The following is an 18,819-nucleotide window of genomic DNA, read 5'->3' as shown; positions in this document are numbered from 1 at the left end:
CCTGAATTAAACACTACTCACACTGCCAAAGAAAGAGAGAAAATGACAATGAAAAGTATTCCAGTAATTCCACTTGTCCTTTGGCCAAGAAGCATGTGCTCTGGAATGAATGTGAAATGAAGAAGTGGGTCTCCTGTTCCTTGAGTGGGTCTCAGTTTTTCCATGCCTCTCATGGTATAACTATCTCTCTGGGCTGAGTATGGGTCATACATTGAAAGATGCCATTGTATGGGGTGTGTGTGTGTGATATGCTTCCTGGGAGCATTATTTCACTTTGGGGGTATTTAAGGGATTTTTCTGGGTATATTCAATTTTTGCCTGAAGAAATTGACTTTAGAATCTAAACCTGAATGGGATGTGATGCTATTGTAAATATGTCTGCAGTGGACGGTAGTGAGGAAGGACACTGAGAGAGTTTTGGGATTCACCAGCACAGAGGTCGCAATGGCAGACAGAGGAGTGAGTGGGGTTCATGGAGTGAGACTAAAGAGTAAGAAGAGAAGTGGCTCAAGCCCCAGGCCTAGGGCCTAGGACGTGCTATCATTTAGCAGTACGGCCAGGGAGGAAGATGAGCCTGTGATGGAGTCTGAGACAGAGTGGTGGGTGAGGTGGGAGGAAAACCAGAAAGAGTTCAGGTCCTGGCAGCATGGTGGAAGGGACTGTTCCAGAAGAAGGGGTGGAATGCTGCCGAGAGTCAGAGAGGGTGATGACTGAGAAATGACCTTTGGCTTTGGTAACACGGAGGTTGATGGTGACCTTGATGAGAGCAGTGTTGGAGGGACCGGCCAGAGATGGTCGAGGGATGATTGGAGGCGAGAAAGCAAGGACAGCAAGTGGAAATGATTCAAGAAGTGTAGCTGTGGGAGAGGGTGGACAGACTGACAGAGCAGGAAGGTTTCTATCCTCCAGCCATCACTCCTTCGTATCAGGTCATACAGTCCTGGGGGTGAGCGAAGCAATTCCGTGCATTTTCTGCCATCATCTCATTTGCCCCTGAGAGCCTTGTCCCAAAGAGCCTAGTTTTCAAGGGCTGCTGTAACTATGTACAGATCTTCCTCGACTTATGATGGGGTTACATCTGATACACCCACTGTAAATTGAAAATATCATAAGTCGAAAATGCATGTAACACACCTAACCTATGGAAGATCATGGCTTAGCCCAGCCTACCTTAAACGTGTTTGGAACAATGACATTAGCCTGCAGTTCGGCAAAATCATCTAACACAAAGCCTACTTTCTAATAAAGGGTTGAATATCTCATGTAATTTACTGAATACGGTACTGAAAGTGACAAACAGAATGGTTGTGTGGGCACAGAACAGTTGTCACCGTATCTGTTGTTTACCCTCGTGATCATGTGGCTGACTGGGAGCTGTGGCTCGCTGACACTGCCCAGCGTCATCAGACAGTATCTATTACATATCACTAGCCTGGGAAAAAAGACCCAAATTCAGATTCGAAGTGCAGTTTCTACTGAATGCGGATCACCTTTGCCCACCGTAAAGCTGAAAAATCGTAAGTCGAAACATTGTAAGTTGAGGGCTGTCGTACCACAGACTGGGTGGCTTAAACAACAAAAATTTATTTTCTCATTCTGGATGCCAGAAGTTCAAGATCAAGGTTGGCAGGGCTGGTTTCCTCTGAGGACTGCGAGGGCGACTCTGTTCCAGGCCTCTCCCCAGCTTCTGGTGATTTTCTGGTAATCTTGGGCATTCCTTGGCTCATGCGTCACCTCAATCTCTCCCTTCATCTTCACATGGCGCTCTCCCTGTGTGTGTGCCTCTGTGACCAAAGTTCTCTTTTTTATAAGGACACCAGGCATATGGGATTAAGGCCCATCCTACTCCAATATGACCTCATCTTAACTAATTACATCTGCAATGACCCTATTTCCAAATATTGTTGCATTCACAGGCACTGGGGGTTAAGACGCTAATGTATGACTTTGTGGGGGGGTGTACATGATTCAACCCATAAACCCTTTGGTCCCCTTTCTTTCTACTTCCTCTCCAATCGTCTGGCCAAGGATCATTCTTTTCCTTCCCATTCCCATTTGTGCCTCCCCCTCCAGCTGCCTCATCACCTCCATCCCTCCTCCTCAGCTGACCCCTCTCCAAAGAAGATCTAAGTCACCACCTTTCAGTGGCAAAATTACCTCCCTACCCTCACTGAAACTTTCTAAATAACTTGAAACATTGAGGGATAGTGAAGGAAGCAAGAGAAAAAAATATTATTTAATTCCACCTGGTTTTCAGTGAAAGAGAGGACTGAAACCTCCATGGCCTTTAGATAATTTCAATCTAGTCCTGAAAAAATGTTTCTGTTTTTGTTGACTATTTAGTCTGTGAGAGATTGTAAGGAGAACAGTCAATCAAATTCCTCAAAATAGAAAGAAAGAATCGCAAAACCAGAAACAGCAGTAACTGCAGCTTCAAATCTGTTTTACAACTGGAAACATTCTCCTCTGCCATCTACTGGCTACAGCTACAATCGGCAAATGATCCTTGGTCTTCGGAGCCAGCGCCACTGTTACAGGTAGAGGAGTGGCCCATGATAGCCAAATGGCTCTTGCAAGTGTGCTTTGTGTGTGGATGTGCCTTAGAGCACCATGTCCTACAGAGCCCTGAGGCCCACAGTCAAGATGGGACTTTGGCCAGCTGGGGAGCCCTGAGTCTGCCTGGTGGCGTGCCGGTCTGACACGCCAGAAGCTAGAGGAAAGAAGCCTGCAGATGCGAGCGACAGAGCAGGCCTGGGATGGAGTGGGCCCGCCTCCCTGCCCGCAAGGCCCTCTCCAGCCACCTCCATGCCTCAGCAGGACACTGTGTCCGTTCATCCCAACACACAGACGTTTCTTTCTTTTATGAAATAATGTTTTCTTTAATCTTTTCTTTTTTTTTAAAGATTGGCCCTGAGCTAACATCTGTTGCCAATCTTTTTTTTTTCTTCTTCTTCTTCTCCCGCCCCCCCCAATACATAGTTGTATATCCTAGTTGAAGGACCCTCTGGCTCCGCTATGTAGGAAGCTGCCCCAGCGTGGCCTGATGAGTGGTGCCATGTCAACCCTCAGGATCCGAACCGGCGAAACCCTGGGCTGCCAAAGTGGAGCGTGTGAACCTAACCACTAGGCCACGGGGCTGGCCCCCAATCTTTAATTAATGTAATTATCTAATTAATGTAATGCATGCTCATTGTAAAACATTTAGAAAACCAGACAAATATAAAAGTAAAAAAAAATCATTTGAGTTGGCACCAGAGGGTGGCTTGGGGGCTTTACCATAATCTCCATCAGCACCCCAAAGTCACTCCAAATACACATACGATTTAAGGGAAAACTGCTTGTTCTGCAAAGGCAGCTGGCAGTTTCAAGGGAAAGTCCCCAGCCTCCCTTTGAATGGCTTCTAAACTTTCCTTTATAGACATTCTAGAGCCGTCACTGCCCACAATGCCACCAGCTAGGGGTGACTGCTGTTTACAGAACGGAGCATCGACTTCCACCATTTTTGTGCCTATGTATTATCTCTTTTTTTAAACTTATTTTTTGAGGTATAATTGACATACGACATTATATTAGTGTTAGATGTACAACATAACGTCTAGTTACCGTTCGTCTCCATAAATAGTTACACATTTTTTTTGTTGTGATGAGAACTTCTAAGATCTACTCTTAGCAACTTTCAAATATACAATATGGCGTTGTTAACCATTAACTACAGTCACCATGTTGTACACATGTCTTATCTTTATGTATTATCTTTATATAGGATTTTTTAAGTTCGGGAACATTCCGTACATACCTTCTTATATCCTGCTTTTCCACTCAGTGTTACATCTTAGCATTTTTTCATGTCACCATTCCTCAGCAACATTATTTGTAAAGGTTGCATAATATTTTATCCATAAAAATCTACAGTGTTTTTACCACCTTCCGGTTCTGAAGGCTGGGCAGATTGTTTCCAGTTTTTTGTTCTAATGAATAAATCTGGGATGAACCTCCGTGGTCTTACACCTTGTGCTCCTCTAGGATCATTTCCTAGAAACGGAATTACTACTATGAATGCTTCCAGACTCTCGATACATATTCCCATATCGCTTCTAGAAAGGTGACACTCATTTACCCTTTAACGAGCAGCAGACACACATTATTTTCCCTTGTCTTTGCCAACACCAGAGTTACAGACGACACAGATTACTGGGTGCCAGGCATTAGGTTAGGTGCTGGGGACACCATAGTAAGCAAATAAAAAAAAAGAACGTGGTCTCTGCATCCGCAGAGTTCCTGACTTGGTGGAAGAGAGTGACCTTGATCAGATAATGAATGTGTAATTACAAACTGCGATGAGCGCTCTGGAGGAGACGAAAGGGTGTGAGCAGAGCAGAGCACAGGAGTTGGCTCTGAGGTAAAAGGGAGCAGAGAGCAGTCAAGGGCAGCGGCTGCAGCTGAGAGAATGGGGCTGGCAGGATGTGGGAGGAGGCTGGGGTCAGCGACACTCAGACCTGCTGGGCCCTGTGGGTCCCGGTAAGAATTCCGGGAAGCCACCAAATGCTTTTAAACGGAGGGGTGATGTGATTAGATTCACCTTTTGAGAATCACTTAAAAGAAAATTTGAAAATGTTTAAGTGGTGGTAAAAACCATGTAACAAAATTTACTACTGTAACCATTTTGAAGTGCACGGTTGGGTAGTGTGAAGTATGTTTACACGGTTGTGCGACAGATCCACCAGATGTTTCATCTTGCTAAACTGAACCTCTGCGCCCATTAAACAGCTTCCCATTTCCGCCTCCCCCAGCCCCTGGCAACCACCCTTTTCTTCCACTTTCTGTGTCCACGACTTTGACTACTCTGGATCCCTCACACAAGTGGGGTCGTACAGTACGTGTCTTTTAGTGACTGCCTTACTTCACTTCGCAGGATGTCCTCAAGGTTCATTCACATTGTAGCATGTATCAGGAGTGTCTTCATTTGTAAGGCTGAATAACATTCCATCATGTGGCTATCCTACTTTTTCTTTCTCCATTCATCCGTCGACGGACAGTTGGGTTGCTTCCACATTTTAGCTACTGTGAATCATGCTGTTAGGAACATGGGTGTGCAAGTGTCTGTTCGAGTCCCTGTTTTCTATTCTTTTGAATCTATAATCAGAAGCGGGATTGCTGGATCATGTGGTAGTTTTATTTTTAATGTTTTGAGGAACCTTGAGAATCACTTTTTAAAAGCAAATTCAGCAAGACTGATTTTGCTGCCTAAAAAACCATAGGAAATAGTACTGGGCAGCTGCTAAAAGCTATTATCTTCTAGGACTACATTAATATAATTTACCAAGTACAAACACACAAACACACACACACACACGTGAATTCTTCTAAAGTTAACAGAGCTCAGTATGAATAATTAAACCTATACACACTTCAGGAACACCTATTGTATACAGACTTGTGCCTTAAAGTGCTTCGAGGGACAACCTTCATTTATTAACCAAATTATCATTGAGCACTTGCTCTCTGCAAGGTATCATGGGAAAACCCAAAATATGCCAGCTTGGTTCCCACTTGCAGGAAGCTTCTAGTCCCAGAGGGGCAACAGCATCCTTTGGTGTCTGGTGTGTTTAGTGGTACAAAGGGAGGTTCTGAGAGTTCAGGGGAGGCAGGAGTCATGCGGAAAGGCTTCCTGGAGGAGGTGACATTTGAATTTGATAGGGTTTGGACAGGAGGAGGGGTGGAGGCTAGAGGATTCCAGGTAGGGGGCACAGACAGAGCCAAAGTGGAGAGTGTGCACGAGCTTAGGGAAGAGGAGGGAAGAGAAGATCAAGAGTGGGAGACTGGGCTGGAGAGATGGGAGGAAGAAACTAAGGAGAGCCTTAACGCCAAGCTGACGAATTGGAACTTCTGTGGTAAGTGCGGGTGAGGGGCCCAGAGGGGTTTTGATTAGCGGAGTGACATCAAAGCAGTGCACTGGGAAGATTAGTCTGGCAATGATGTGTGGAGGATAGACTGAAAGGGAGAGGTAAGAATTCCGGAGCCACCGGAAATTAGTTAGAAAGGGATTAAAAAGGATACCCCAGGCCTGAGTTAATGAGGTTTTGAATTCAGCGGTGGGGCGTGGGAAGTGGGCAGTGGAAAGGAGGCTCCGGATGGATGGAGGACACTGTGAACGACCTGACCTTGGCCCCCTTTCCATGGATGTTCCATCACACCTTTTCTCCCCTCCACTCCCCTCCCCTCCTTTCTTTGTCCCTCCTTCTGTTTCTCTCTCCCTTTCCTTCCTTCCTCCTTCTTTTAAAAAACATATTATCTATGTCTTATCTTATGATGACCAGTCTTACTCATTTTGCTTTCCTTCAGAGCCTTGCATAGCGGCCTACACTTAGCAGATACCTGATAAATATTTGTTGAATTGCAATTAGTGACTGATTACAAGTGCGGCAGGGGCCAAAAATAACCAAGGGCTCAAGCCTGGGTTATGGGAGAGAAGAGGATGCCAGGAGAAGCTGATCAGGGTTGAAGTCAGGTTGAATTTGAGCTACTGGCAGGTTATCCAGCTGACTTGAAATCTTGGGATGTAGCTAGAGGGGGGGGATTTTCAGGAACATCCCCTCTTTCACCTCCACCCCAGCTGGGGAGATAGTGGCTGTGTTTAAGAGCACAGACTTTGGTCTGGGGTCATATTCTGGTCTGCCACTAGCTGAGTACCAAGTTAGGTAGTCTTTCTGAGCCTCAGCTTTTTTCACCTGTGAAAGTGGGATAAAGTAGGACTTTATGAGATGGTTGTCAAGGCTAAAGGTGAGGTTAGATGTGTTAGTACAGTACCTGGGATAAACGATAGCTATAGTTATTAGCGATTATTCTTATTAGTAAGGTTAGGAGAAGGAGCTCATACCACATCGGTCCAAGCAAAGCCACCCCTGGCTTCCTGTTGCATGGCAAACAAAAGGCCGCCTCTTTCCCGGGCCAGCAGGCCTGCGTGACCACGTCCCTCCCACCTCTCATCCAGCATGCCCACTGTGCCTTGCTGGCCCCTGAATTCCACAAGCTGCTTTGATGCCTTAGGGCCTTTGCATTTGCTCTTTCCTTTGCTTGGAATGTTCTTTGCCAGATCTTGCATGGCTGGCTTTCTTTTTTTGTATATACTGTGTAATCATCATTCAATCAAGGTATAGGGTCTTTGGCTTCCTGAGATTCAGGTCCCAGTTCAGAAATCACTTCCTCAAAGCAACCTTCCCTGCCCAAGTCCCCTTGCCGTGCCCACTGGCACATCACGCTGCTTTATTCCCTCCAGAGCACTCGTCGTGATCTCTGGCTGCTTCGTGCACTATTTCCGTGTCTGCTTACCCCATCCTGCCCCTCCTTCCCAGTGACAGCACCGTGAGAGCAGCCACTTTATCACGTTTATGTCTATATCCTCAGGACCTTGAACAGCGCCTGGCACACAGCAGGGGCACAATAGATGCCTGTTGAATGGCTGCTATTGAAGACGCAAGGACAGGGGTGATGGCTGACGGGAACAAATCCAGTGAGGGTGGGAGGAGAAGGGCTCAAAGTGCAGTGGAAGAGCTGAACTTAGCAAGGAGGAGGACCACGTATTTCTGAGACAGGTGGGAAAGGGGAGGAAGGAGGTGAAGCTGGAGACATTCTGATATCAGGGCAGGGCTTTGAGAGGGCTGCTTCAGCTGACCGCTTTGACATTTTCGCAAAGTAAAGGGTGCAGTCACCTGCTGAGGGCTGAAGGGCAGTGGAAGAGGGGTCTGGGCCTTGAGGCCAGTGGAGGGTTTGGGAATAATTATACTAGCTGCCATTTACTTAGCACTTATGCACCAAGCACTGTTTCAAGTCCTTTAAACGTAACAGCTGATTTCATCTCATGACGATCCTATGAGGAAAGGTACTATTATTACTTCCATTTTAAGATGTGGAAATTGAGGCCCAAAGCAGTCAGTTAACTTTCGCCCAAGGTCAGACATCTATGAAGCAGCAGAGCTGGATTTGAACCCAGGAAGTCTGGCTGTTGGACATATGTGAAGAACCACTACGATTTCCTGTCTCCCTGGTCCCTGAGATGCAGATCTATGAAAGGTCAGCAAGAGATGAAGAGGAGAATTGTGGAATGAATGGTATATGGCAGGCCCAGGGCCAGTCAGCCAGTCAGCATGCTGTGCCAGGAAGCCCAGGAATGAGAGCAAAGAAAGTGAATGGGACCAGGTGGGAGGTGACTTAGGATTAGGTACAGCAAAGATGGAGGCTGAGGCATTCTAAAGTGCATGAAAGAGTGTTTCTGGGTAGGGAAAACAGCATGTGCAAAGGCCCTGAGGTGGGAAAGAGCTTAGCTCATTGGTAGGAGTGAAAGGACAGTGTCAGAATACAGTGGCAGGAGGGGGAGGGTTACTGGTAGGCATTCAGTCTAAGGTGGGGCCTACGCATTCGTATTTTTTAAGTACCCCAGGTTACGGAGCTAGGGTTGAGAAGCACTGATTTAGACCAGGTTCCAGGCGATGTTGGTTTGGGGACAAAACTTGGAGAAACATGCCCTTGATAACTTTAGAGTAGCCAGGGTTTAGAACCACTCATCCAAATTGAAGATGGGGAAAGTGAACGGCACAGAACCACGGCTTCCAAGTGTGACCAAGGAAGAGACAAGCCCCTCTTCTCCTCCCAGGGAGCTGGGGGATGGGAGCAGCTTCCATAGAAGAGAGGTAGCATTGGCTGGGTAAGAATCATTTCAGGTGAGGAGAAGCAAAAGGTGGAAACGGGGAATTGATGCACGAAGCAGATGATGAAAGAAGGGCTAGGAGCCAGGCACTACCAAGGCAGGCAGAGCCGCGTGGGAAAGAGCAAAGGGAGGCTGATGGGGGAATGGGCAGAGCAGTGGGGGTGGTTCCTGAGGCTTGACAGTAACCAGACGTCACATGCTGGTGATGGGGCTCAGTATTCATCCTTTAATTTACACCTCACCCCCACTCCCAAGATTTGCAGCCAACTCTGAAATACGGAAGTATGGAAGGTGGCACGGCGGTGTATCTGTGGTAGAGGGAAGGAGGGCAGTAGAGGAGACTGAGCATGGGGTCCAATTTTACCTACCTGACAAGGTTGTTAACATCAAATGAGAGCCAGAGAGCCTTTGCAGTGTCGTAGAGTCAATGTAATATAGTAGACAGCTGGGGCGGGGCAGCGGGACATAGGTTAACATCTATACAGCACCCACTACGTGCCAGGTACTATGCTTGCTACTTCGTTTCTTTCTCATTTAATAACGCAATGGCTGGTGGGCCGGAAAGTTGGATTTTCTTCTAAATGCACTCGGAAATCACTGAGGGGTTTTCAAGAGGGAAGTGATGAGATTGATGTAGTTAAGTCATATAAGATCAGTACTATTCCCATTCCATTTTATAGGCTAGGAAACTAGAGGTTAGCTAGTCCAGGGTCACAGTGAGGAGGGGCAGAACCGAGATTGAAAATCAGGGCTCTCTGAGATAAAGGCAATTGTGGCAAAATGTGAATAGTTGTTGAGTGCAGGTTAAGGGTATATAGGATGCTCACTGTATCCTTCTTTTCGACTTTTCTACATGCTTGAAATATTTTGTAATACAAAGTTAGAAAAGGGCTGGCCCGGTGGCACAGTGGTTAAGTTTGCACGTTCTGCTTCGGCAGCCCAGGGTTCGCTGGTTCAGGTCCCAGGTGCGAACCTACACACAGCTTGGCAAGCCATGCTGTGGCAGGCGTCCTACATATAAAGTAGAGGAAGATGGGCACAGATGTTAGCTCAGGGCAAGTCTTTTTATTTTTTATTTTTCCTTCTTCTCCCCAAAGCCCCCCAGTACATAGTTCTATATTTTTTAGTTGTGGTCGTTCTAGTTGTGCTATGTGGGACACTGCCTCAGCATGGCTTGATGAGTGGTGCTAGGTCCGTGCCCAGGATCCAAACCGGCAAAACCCTGGGCTGCTGAAGCAGAGTGCGTGAACTTAACCACTTGGCCACTGGGCTGGCCCCAGGGCCAGTCTTCTCAGCAAAAGGAGGAGGATTGGTGGCAGATGTTAGCTCAGGGCTAATCTTCCTCAAAAAAAAAAAAAAACTTTAAAAGTTAGAAAAAAGAAAGAGGTCTAAATCCAAAGCTTAAACTCTTTTTTCCCCACCATGCTTAAGTCCCTCATTGTTCCCTCTGGCCTGACTTTGCCCTTTGGAACAACGAGATTAGGTTAGTCCATCACTAAGTTTCTCTCCCTAACTTTGTGATCCCAATGCGGCGGTATGCGGCTTTAGATTATTAGGCTACACCAAGAGCCAGGACTTCAACTTGCTCTGCAGTGAGAAAGGCCCAGCAGTTCTCCTGAACAGCAGCCTGGGATGCAGCTGCTAACCTCTGGAAAGGTGGTCACTGAGGCTGCTCCACCACATTGTCTGCTGTGTAAAAACTACCGGGTGTCAGTCTCCATCCGCTGCAGAGAAATCACTCTCAGAAGGAAACACTTTCTTCTGCCAAGGCTTCGGGTGGGGCTAGAAAAACTGCTCATGACAACACTGAATCAGCACATTCATTAGGGTCAAGCTCACAGTCAGAGCGAACTGGAAGAAGGCCCTGGTTGAGAAGAAACCTCCAGTTGAGGCCTCTTCAGTCTCAAAGGGCCTGGAATCAGAATGCGCAAATTCATGATGGAGATGAGCAGGGGAATACAGGCATTGTGCTCAAATTAGGGGTTTCCTCCTCAAGTGTCAGAGTTTGGATTAAAGCCAAAAAAAGTACTAAATTTATGGACTTTGCCACCCCAAGAGGTAATAAAAGTTCAAAACTGGTTTTCAAGCGTTGCAGAATGAATTATGTGAAAACAGGCTGTCTGCGGGGCATGCCTAAACTATTGAGGCTAGGTTGGCAAGGACAACTGGGTTCTCCCAAAATGTGTACGCTGGGGTTTGTGAGATTTCTGGGGCCGGAGCAATCATGGATCTGACCCAATGTGACATTTACGCGCATTAAGAATCAGCATCCTTTCTCATAACAGTGTTATTTTGTTGTCTGAATCCCCAGGGTTAAAATAAGGATCCTTGGCTGGCCTCTGAAAGCACTGTAACTTCTTTATTAGCCTCTGAAAGTACGTGGCTTCTTCTGCTCCCCAAGGGCAAATATACTGAGAATTCTTACGCTACTTCCCTCTAAGACAGGAACTGAGCTGGGAAGACTGCAGCAGTCAAGGGACACCCAGTGACATGAGCCTCCCTTCTCAGCTCTTCCTCACCAAGATCACACTTTGATTTTTCACACAACATATATTTATTCAGAAAAAAATTTGCAATAAATTATAATAAAAAAGATGACATGAAATACAGAATCCCACTAGCAGCTTTGCTTAGTGACTAAGACATTTTGGGGAAATATAACAAACAATTACAGAAGAAGAATCAGAAAACAGTGAGAGGGAGACTAATGCAACGTCGCCACATGGGTTTGAACCATTTCTTCCCTAAAACAATAGATGCAGAGTCCTTCCATACCAGTTGGATCTGAACTCCTTGAGAGGAGCTATGAAGCAGTACGTTAGAGGTACTTAGGAATTCGAGGTTGGGATGCTGGAGTAGGCACAGTAGGGAAGCAGATTTCTGTGTCTGCTCTATCTCTTTGTCTCCCCTACCTAGAGATTGTCTGAAACCCTCAAACCTGTGTACATCCCAGGACCAGAGCTGGCAAGGCTGAGGCAGTAAACCAACTTAGTGCATTTGCCTTGTGAAGAAAGAGCTAGGACGCTGTACACAGCCCCCACTAACCACATCTTTGATCACCCAAAGCTCCCAGGTTGGCAACAGACTAGAAAATGCACCCAGGACGGGCATTTCCCCGTCTTTGTATTACAACCTTGCCCCAGCTTCTATAAACTGCCTCTCCTGTGATCACTTGCTAGCCTAGTGGAGATGACCACAGTGTTCTGCTCGCAGTCTTCTGTTAAGTAAGTTCAACACCCAGCCCCCAACCTATCAGATCTGCAGCTATTTGGCACCAATAACTTGACTCCTAGTTCTGTAACTGCCAATCAGGAAAGGGTTTAACCAGCATACTGCAGGCTACGTACCTTTTCTTCCCCCAAAGAACTCAACTTTGGAGATGGGGGAATTGGAGAACCCTCAGTGGTGGTGTTTCCCCTGGCTCTTTCCTTTGGTGTGCTGGAAGCATCAGGAGTCAATGCCAAAGACCAGACACAGAGCCTGTATGTTAGGCTCCTTGGATTTAACGTTAACAGGCAAGAATGAGTCAACTTAGGGTGGTTTTAATGAAAGAAAACCAGGAGGAAGTCAATTGCATCAGGCAGTTCTGTAGTCAGTGGCTTGTGGCTGGTTTGCCAACCAACATAGATTAATTTTAAAAAAAAAGGCTGCCCCACAGAGCTTGAGTAAATGAAAAGCTCAAGGGTTGTCTCGGGTGGGAGAGAAAGTTGCTTGGTTGGTCCCACTGGACAGTCTCTTTTACACAGTACTGGATAAGGTGCCTGGGAGCCAGGGGGAGCTGGCTGTGGAGCCCAGAGTCAGCCCTGATGAGGGAGGGGGCAACATCTGCCCCCTGGCACTTCTGGAGACTGGAGAAAGGGGGTCCTAAAGGTTATCTTCAATACCCTTGCTGGGGGGAGGAGCAGTATCTCTAGAGAGGCTCACTTGAGGTGCAGACTCCCTTTTTTACTGTGGTGCAAGTGTTGCTCCGGAGGCGGATTTCTAAGTGGGGGATGGGTCCCACAGACACCCAGGATTAGATCTCATGTGAAATTTAAATAAGAACAGAAATGGATGGTAGGAAGTAGGACTTGTCAAACATGAACATTCTCACTCTTAAAATACCCAAAGCGCTTCCACTCTGATTGTGATTCTTCTCACATCGATGGGATGTCATCTCTAGTAGTTCCTAAAGTTCTGCTACTAAATATGGTCTGAGACAAGAGAATATGGTTCCACCCAGTGCAGATCCACGAAAAGGCCAATGTTACACAGACATACAGACGCACCGTAGTAGAAATGCACAAATGCATGTAACAACCACGTGTAGATGGTTAACTCACTATTGGGGACACCCAAGGAGTCACTAGCCTCACTCAGACTGCCTTCGACATGATAGTACTAGTGGAGTGGAGTGCAAAGGGAGGAGGTGGGGCAAAAGTGCTTTAGACAAAGGACTACAGACAAGTCTGAGCTACAGTAAGTAGTGCTTGTAGGCCTAGAACGGGAACATCTCAGAATGTAGGCCTAGGATGCTAAGGACAATAATGACAGTTGGGAAGGAGGGCAACAAACACATCCCCAGGTAAAGGAGTATAAATACAGATCTCTTTGCCTTATAAAGAGAACACAAAAACACCAAAATATGGTAACTTTGGCTTGGCAATATAAGTCTAAAAGTATTTTGCTGTGTAGGATATGGTAGGGGAGGGATTAGGAGACTCTTTTCCTTTTGCGCTAGAAACAGAACTTTTTCACGCCAGCAGCCTCGAAAATCTGCAATAGACCCTTCCTGTGGCATGACTTTCAAATCATTCTGAAATACTTGGTGCCCGAGATCTTCTGTCTCTAGAATCTCGGAGAGTAGTAAGAGGAAAAGACTTATCAGTCTTCATCGCTTCCAAGCAGAAAACCCAGAAGGAACTGGATAGCACGCTGGCGGTCGCTTTGAGTCTGTCTGGCCATGAGGTTGGGTGGAGGCCTTAGGAGAAGACTAGTGAAGAGAGTGGCTACAGGGCGAGAGAAAGCAAAGGGGAAAACCCTTTGTCAGACACAACCTAAGCAAAGCCTCAGGGCTAGGGGCTGGGGGGCCAGGGAACGAGAGCAGTGAAAGGGAAGTGACTGCCATGTGCCTGGACATTAAGGAAGGAATACACTGTGTGCACTGGACACAGGCTGTCCCAACCAACACCCCCATGTGGCCATTCTCATAAAGTACTCTTACCAATCATGTTGGTGCTGACGTTGTTGTATTCAGAGAATTTTAAGAGTTCTCGAAGGAATGCCATCAAGTAACGGAAAACATTTCTATGGCACCTTGGAAGCTGGGAAATCACCTGTTTTAACAAAAGGGGGTCGACAGTGAGAACAGGTGGAAGAAGGGAGTAAAAAGAGCTTATAGTTGCCAAAAAGGAGTTTATAATCCAAGGACAGGTCCTGTAAGGACAGGACCCCATTCATCTATCACAACCTTCCTTTATTTACTCACGACCAACACAGCACCCGCCAAATGATAACTTCCAAGTCGGAATGGTCATACTGTTTGGTCCCTGTCCACTCAATAACCAGGCCATGTGGTCATTAAACATTCACATGCACAATCTGCCTCACAAGGAGGTCTTTTCCCATCTCTCCATCCAGGTAGCCATGGCATCTGCCAAGCTGAATGGTTTTCTCTGCAATGTCTTTAGCATGGATGGGAGCTCCTCTTGATATTCACTAGTCTGATTCAGAGGTATCATCAGCTATTGTGCATCAACATCATCTCAAGGTTAAAAAAAAAACACCAAGAAGACAAAAGAAGAAAGGTTCACAAGTGTCACGCACCCCTCCTGATAATGTCAGCCAGAACCTCATGTATGATCAGCTTCACCAATTGTGCTGCAGAGTAGAGATAGCCACTCTACTCAATAGGCCAACTGGAAAAGGGTGGCAAATACAATAGGAAATGACACAACCTAAGATTTAAGGGTCCCAACTCTCAATGCTGGTGTCCTGCCATCAATAACAGATCGAGACCCATCCTACCACATAGCTGGCTGCCCATCTGGCTTTGTAAAATTGATGATTTCTCTATGGGGAAACCTGCCCCAAACACATCTTCAGAGCAATAAAATCACCTGTCGGCAGATCTGAGGATCCTGAGCAGAGTCCAGGCATCGCTGATAAAGCTCATAACAGATGACGGGCTCTGGCAGGGCTTCCAGGAAAATGAGCAGTGCTTCAGCCACCGAGTGATTACTGCCAGCTGGATTGACTTAAGTCAAGGGAAAGGGGCTCCAGGAATAAGGCCACACAGAGACCCAGCTGCGTCCTTCCTCAAGCTCCTTCAGGGACTATTTCCTTCCTCTTATTCAGGGCACACTGATCCTAACTGGGGTTTGATTTTTATTGGTCCAGGTATGCTGTAGGTGAATTGTTATAGAACTGATCAAAGACTCTCGGGAGGTTTGGCCCAACTTGAGGGTCAGGGGAATACAGCCTGCAGAAGGACAGTTCACACTGGATCAGTCCTGGAAACTAGTCACCAATGTTTCCAATCCTCCTCCCTGTTCTAGTGACAGTACACGTGGTGGCGGGAGTGATTAACCACTTGAAGCAGAACAGTCCAGTGCTGTGGGTCTTATGTTCCATGCCTATTAAAAGTCACTGTTATCTACTCCTTGATTTCTTTTAGTAAGAGTCTGACGCGGAGAGAGGTGAAAGCTTCCTGAAAGGAGTTGAGAAACAACTGTATGGTCAATGATTACCTTATAACAGAAGACAGTTATGAAGAAAATAAAGATGGAAACACAAAAATCAAACGTAGGTAGGAAGAAGAGTTTGGCCAAGTACTCATCCAGCTTGCTAAGCTTTTGCTGAAAAGGATACGGATTGTCTCGGGAATGCTGGTATCCAGACAATCAATGATCTGCTGTAACTCCTCCTGCATTCCAGGGGTTTGGAACAGGTCCTCCTACCGAAGAGGTCACAATGAATGGAACAAGGCAAAATAATCAGCCCTAAAACTCTGAAGACCACCCAGGAATCAGGAGAGCAGCAGGAGAGCAGCAGGAAGCAAAGGGAAGGGTGGTATGCATAGGGATTCATGATTAGGAAAGGAGGCGCGACAATGGCACCTTTTCCCTTTATCATCTCTATAATCCGTGTGAAATTTTATTTCAAACCAGAAAATTACCTTCAAAGGTTTTAGCCTATACCTGATATGGCAGGGGAGACTAGATGGCTAGATCAGGAGACCAGGTATCCCCACTTCTAGCCTCTTGACAAGTAGAAGGCAGAGTCCAAACAGTAGAAGTGCATTCAAATATGGATACTATGGAATGCTAGGGCAGGAGTAAATGGTATGTCCACACTAAACCTTGCTTTCAAGTTCTATTACTCTTCAGTAGATAAGAAAACATTATCCTTCAGCTTGGTCCCAAGAAATTTCTCTTTTCTGGGAGAATGGGTGGGGGGTGGCCAATATTTTAGATAGGGTTTAAAAGAAAAATGAGGACCAAATTAAAGAAACGGGCTTGAAGTTTGCTTTGGACTTTAAAATCTGCACTGCCTGCATGACAGCTAAAGCAGGCATTACAGCCTCAGCCCCAGCTCCGCCAGTATGCTTATGCTGCCGTCTTAGGTAAATCACTTAGCTGGCATGCCTCAGCTCTCAAGTCTGTAAACAGGGATACCTCCATCTGCCCAGGCGATCTGACAGTGCTGTTCTGGAGGGAGCTTGGGGAAGTTAAAAGCACTATACTGACACGAGGCATTATCATTTCCCACTGGACTCACACACCTTCCAAAGTTGCAGGGCAGGCCCTCTCTCACTTACCTGGTGACAGGCGTATTTGAATAAGTGATCTACCAGAAGCCAGATCTCCTTGGGGACTTTAAGGGGTCTCTCACTGGCACCTTCATCCAAGGGAACCATCTGGAGAAGGGATTTCTCCTAAGAGATGAAAAGGGATGAGAATCAAAGGGATCTTAATAAGAACGTGTGTGTGTAACTTAATCTTCTTCAAATCCTGCTAATGTGGAGTACAATTTGATCTTCATCTCTTATGATTTTTCCTATTTTTCTCACTGGGGACAGCCCTGGTCAGAGGGCACTCAATACTGATTCCCACAGTTAAAGGATCTCCTTTTCTAGATGTTTCACTTAACTGTTAAGCATTCTGCTTGGGTTTATGATGTTTATCACATGGATTCACTGGCTGTTGTAAATCCTTTCAAGGGTGACACTGAGAACCAGTGGCCCAGCAGTACAGTCAGGGTAGAGTCCACACACCACTGGAAACTTGTGGACCATTAAATTACAACTGTTAATATAGGACTTTGAGAGAGCAGCATCTACTTCAGTTTTTGTTGACTTTAACCTATTCTTTTTTCAGGTCTCACCACAAATACAGTTCTCATTGTTGATTTAAATGAGGTTCTCTGATCCTCAGGAATTAAAGATAATTCTCCAGATTAAACCTACATACATGAGTATTTCAAACCTGATAGAAGATCTAATCTTAAGGCACTAAACTTATAAGCGTTAAGATCCAAAAATAATAAACTGAATACAGCACACCAAAAGCCAGATATACTACAAAAATGTCGAGTCTGAGTCCAGAAGTTATTCTTTATATTAGTAGCTCAGCAAAGATTTCTCAGGGCTTTGATTCCTTTCACCTATCTTTCTATTTTCTGTTAGAGTCTCCTGAAAGAATCTAAGAGAAAAATCCAGAAGTGATGTAAATTAGATCAATAACTAAATCTGAACTTGAAAATGGCTGGGGAATAAACTCAATTATCTTATGTTTATATAGTCAACTATAAACTAAATTATAAAGATGTCTGAAATAGGTTAAAAGGCATCTGAAGGCAGCCTTCAGAAAAATCCTAGTGGAGAAAACGGTGACCAATTTTTTGCATCTTCTCCCCTCCTCCACCTCCAGCTAAAGGTCATATATTATCTATGTTCAACTTTAGGAAATTCTGTTAATTCCATCCACAACCCCCAGCCATGTCACTTTAAGGGATGGAAAAGAAGCATTTCACTCCTTCCAGAGACTGTACACTACAGCGGAGCTCAGTGCTCTTCTTCACATCACCTTCCTTAAGCACCGGCGACCTTTTAAAGCCGCTGCACCTTTCTAAGGGAATGAGGAAGACAAGGGAGCATGACAGTTGGTTACCATTTAAAATCTATTTTCTTCACATTCATTTTGCTTCCTTCCTTTCTTTCCCTGGGATCCCAGCACTTGATATCCATGTTCCCTATAGCTGGCAGAAATTCTATCAGTGGCTCATCCACTAACTTCTTTCCGGTTGCAAGTATTAAATCCAGGCATACACATGATTTCTGAGGTAAAACACTGTCCATAATGCACTCTGCTCATTTTCTGGACCACATGCAACACATGTACAGATTCCTTAGCAGATGCCTCCAAACTTACCATACATAAATTAGTCAGCACTGATTCATGTACTTTTTAAAAAATCTGACATCCAGTTGGCACTTTTCCTGTACTAAGGCATTAAGGCAATACAAAGCACTGTCCAAGATGAAAAGGCAGAACATGGCCTGTTATTAACAGGAAAGGGCTGGGAAGCAGAGTCGTCTCAATCCTTAGTGGTTTAAAAAGGTTAATAAAATGTCAGTAGGTTATATACACCATCGACTATCCACTTTCAAATTCATGTGTGATAATATGAAATGTCATACTTATGTCTCTGAAGTCTAGAGAAAGATCATGCACAAGAAACAATAGTTTTTAAAACGCCCACAAATTATCCTGAACTCTAATTTTCAAAGGGAAACCAGGCCCACTTTGTCTTCTTTCAACGAGACACATTCGGTGCCTGATAAGCCTACACTTTGTAACCTTAGTGCTAAAAACTAAAGCACAAAAACAATACAGTGTCCCCAGCATTGAAACATTAAACTCTGTCAGATGGTGAGGGCACGTTAGATCCTGAGTGGAAGTGCTTTAAGAACGCTTCTCAAGCCCGCGCTTCTCTACTTGACAGTCCTGTGTGGGGCCAGGCACTCTCCAGCTCGAAGGCGGAGAGGCGGCAACGCACTGCAGGAGTGCTTCCCTAGGCTCCTCCACTAGGCATTCGGCAGACCTGGGTTCCAGTCCCCTCCACCCCACACCCCT

At 45.7% G+C, this 18,819-nt stretch overlaps 1 protein-coding gene across 7 annotated transcripts in view; it reads right to left on the bottom strand.

The window, feature by feature from the left end:
- Nucleotides 1-11,239: 11,239 nt before the first annotated feature.
- OCRL (OCRL inositol polyphosphate-5-phosphatase) overlaps nt 11,240-18,819 on the bottom strand; it is a 55,301-nt gene continuing 47,721 nt past the window's right edge. For all 7 annotated transcript variants that reach the window (XM_070258430.1, XM_023634244.2, XM_070258427.1 and 4 more), the window contains 5 exons: nt 16,503-16,619; nt 15,554-15,638; nt 14,803-14,930; nt 13,908-14,019; nt 11,240-13,692 (listed from right to left, as the gene is read on the bottom strand). In XM_070258430.1, the coding sequence (XP_070114531.1) occupies nt 13,568-13,692; nt 13,908-14,019; nt 14,803-14,930; nt 15,554-15,638; nt 16,503-16,619 (567 nt within the window). In that variant the 3' untranslated portion in view covers nt 11,240-13,567. The remainder of the gene's footprint in view (nt 13,693-13,907; nt 14,020-14,802; nt 14,931-15,553; nt 15,639-16,502; nt 16,620-18,819) is intronic.

The sequence above is a fragment of the Equus caballus genome, chromosome X (genome assembly GCF_041296265.1).
Source record: "Equus caballus isolate H_3958 breed thoroughbred chromosome X, TB-T2T, whole genome shotgun sequence".
Taxonomy (NCBI): domain Eukaryota; kingdom Metazoa; phylum Chordata; class Mammalia; order Perissodactyla; family Equidae; genus Equus; species Equus caballus.
The sequence above is the reverse complement of the archived record's forward strand: the minus strand, read 5'-3'. Positions and strand labels throughout refer to the sequence as shown.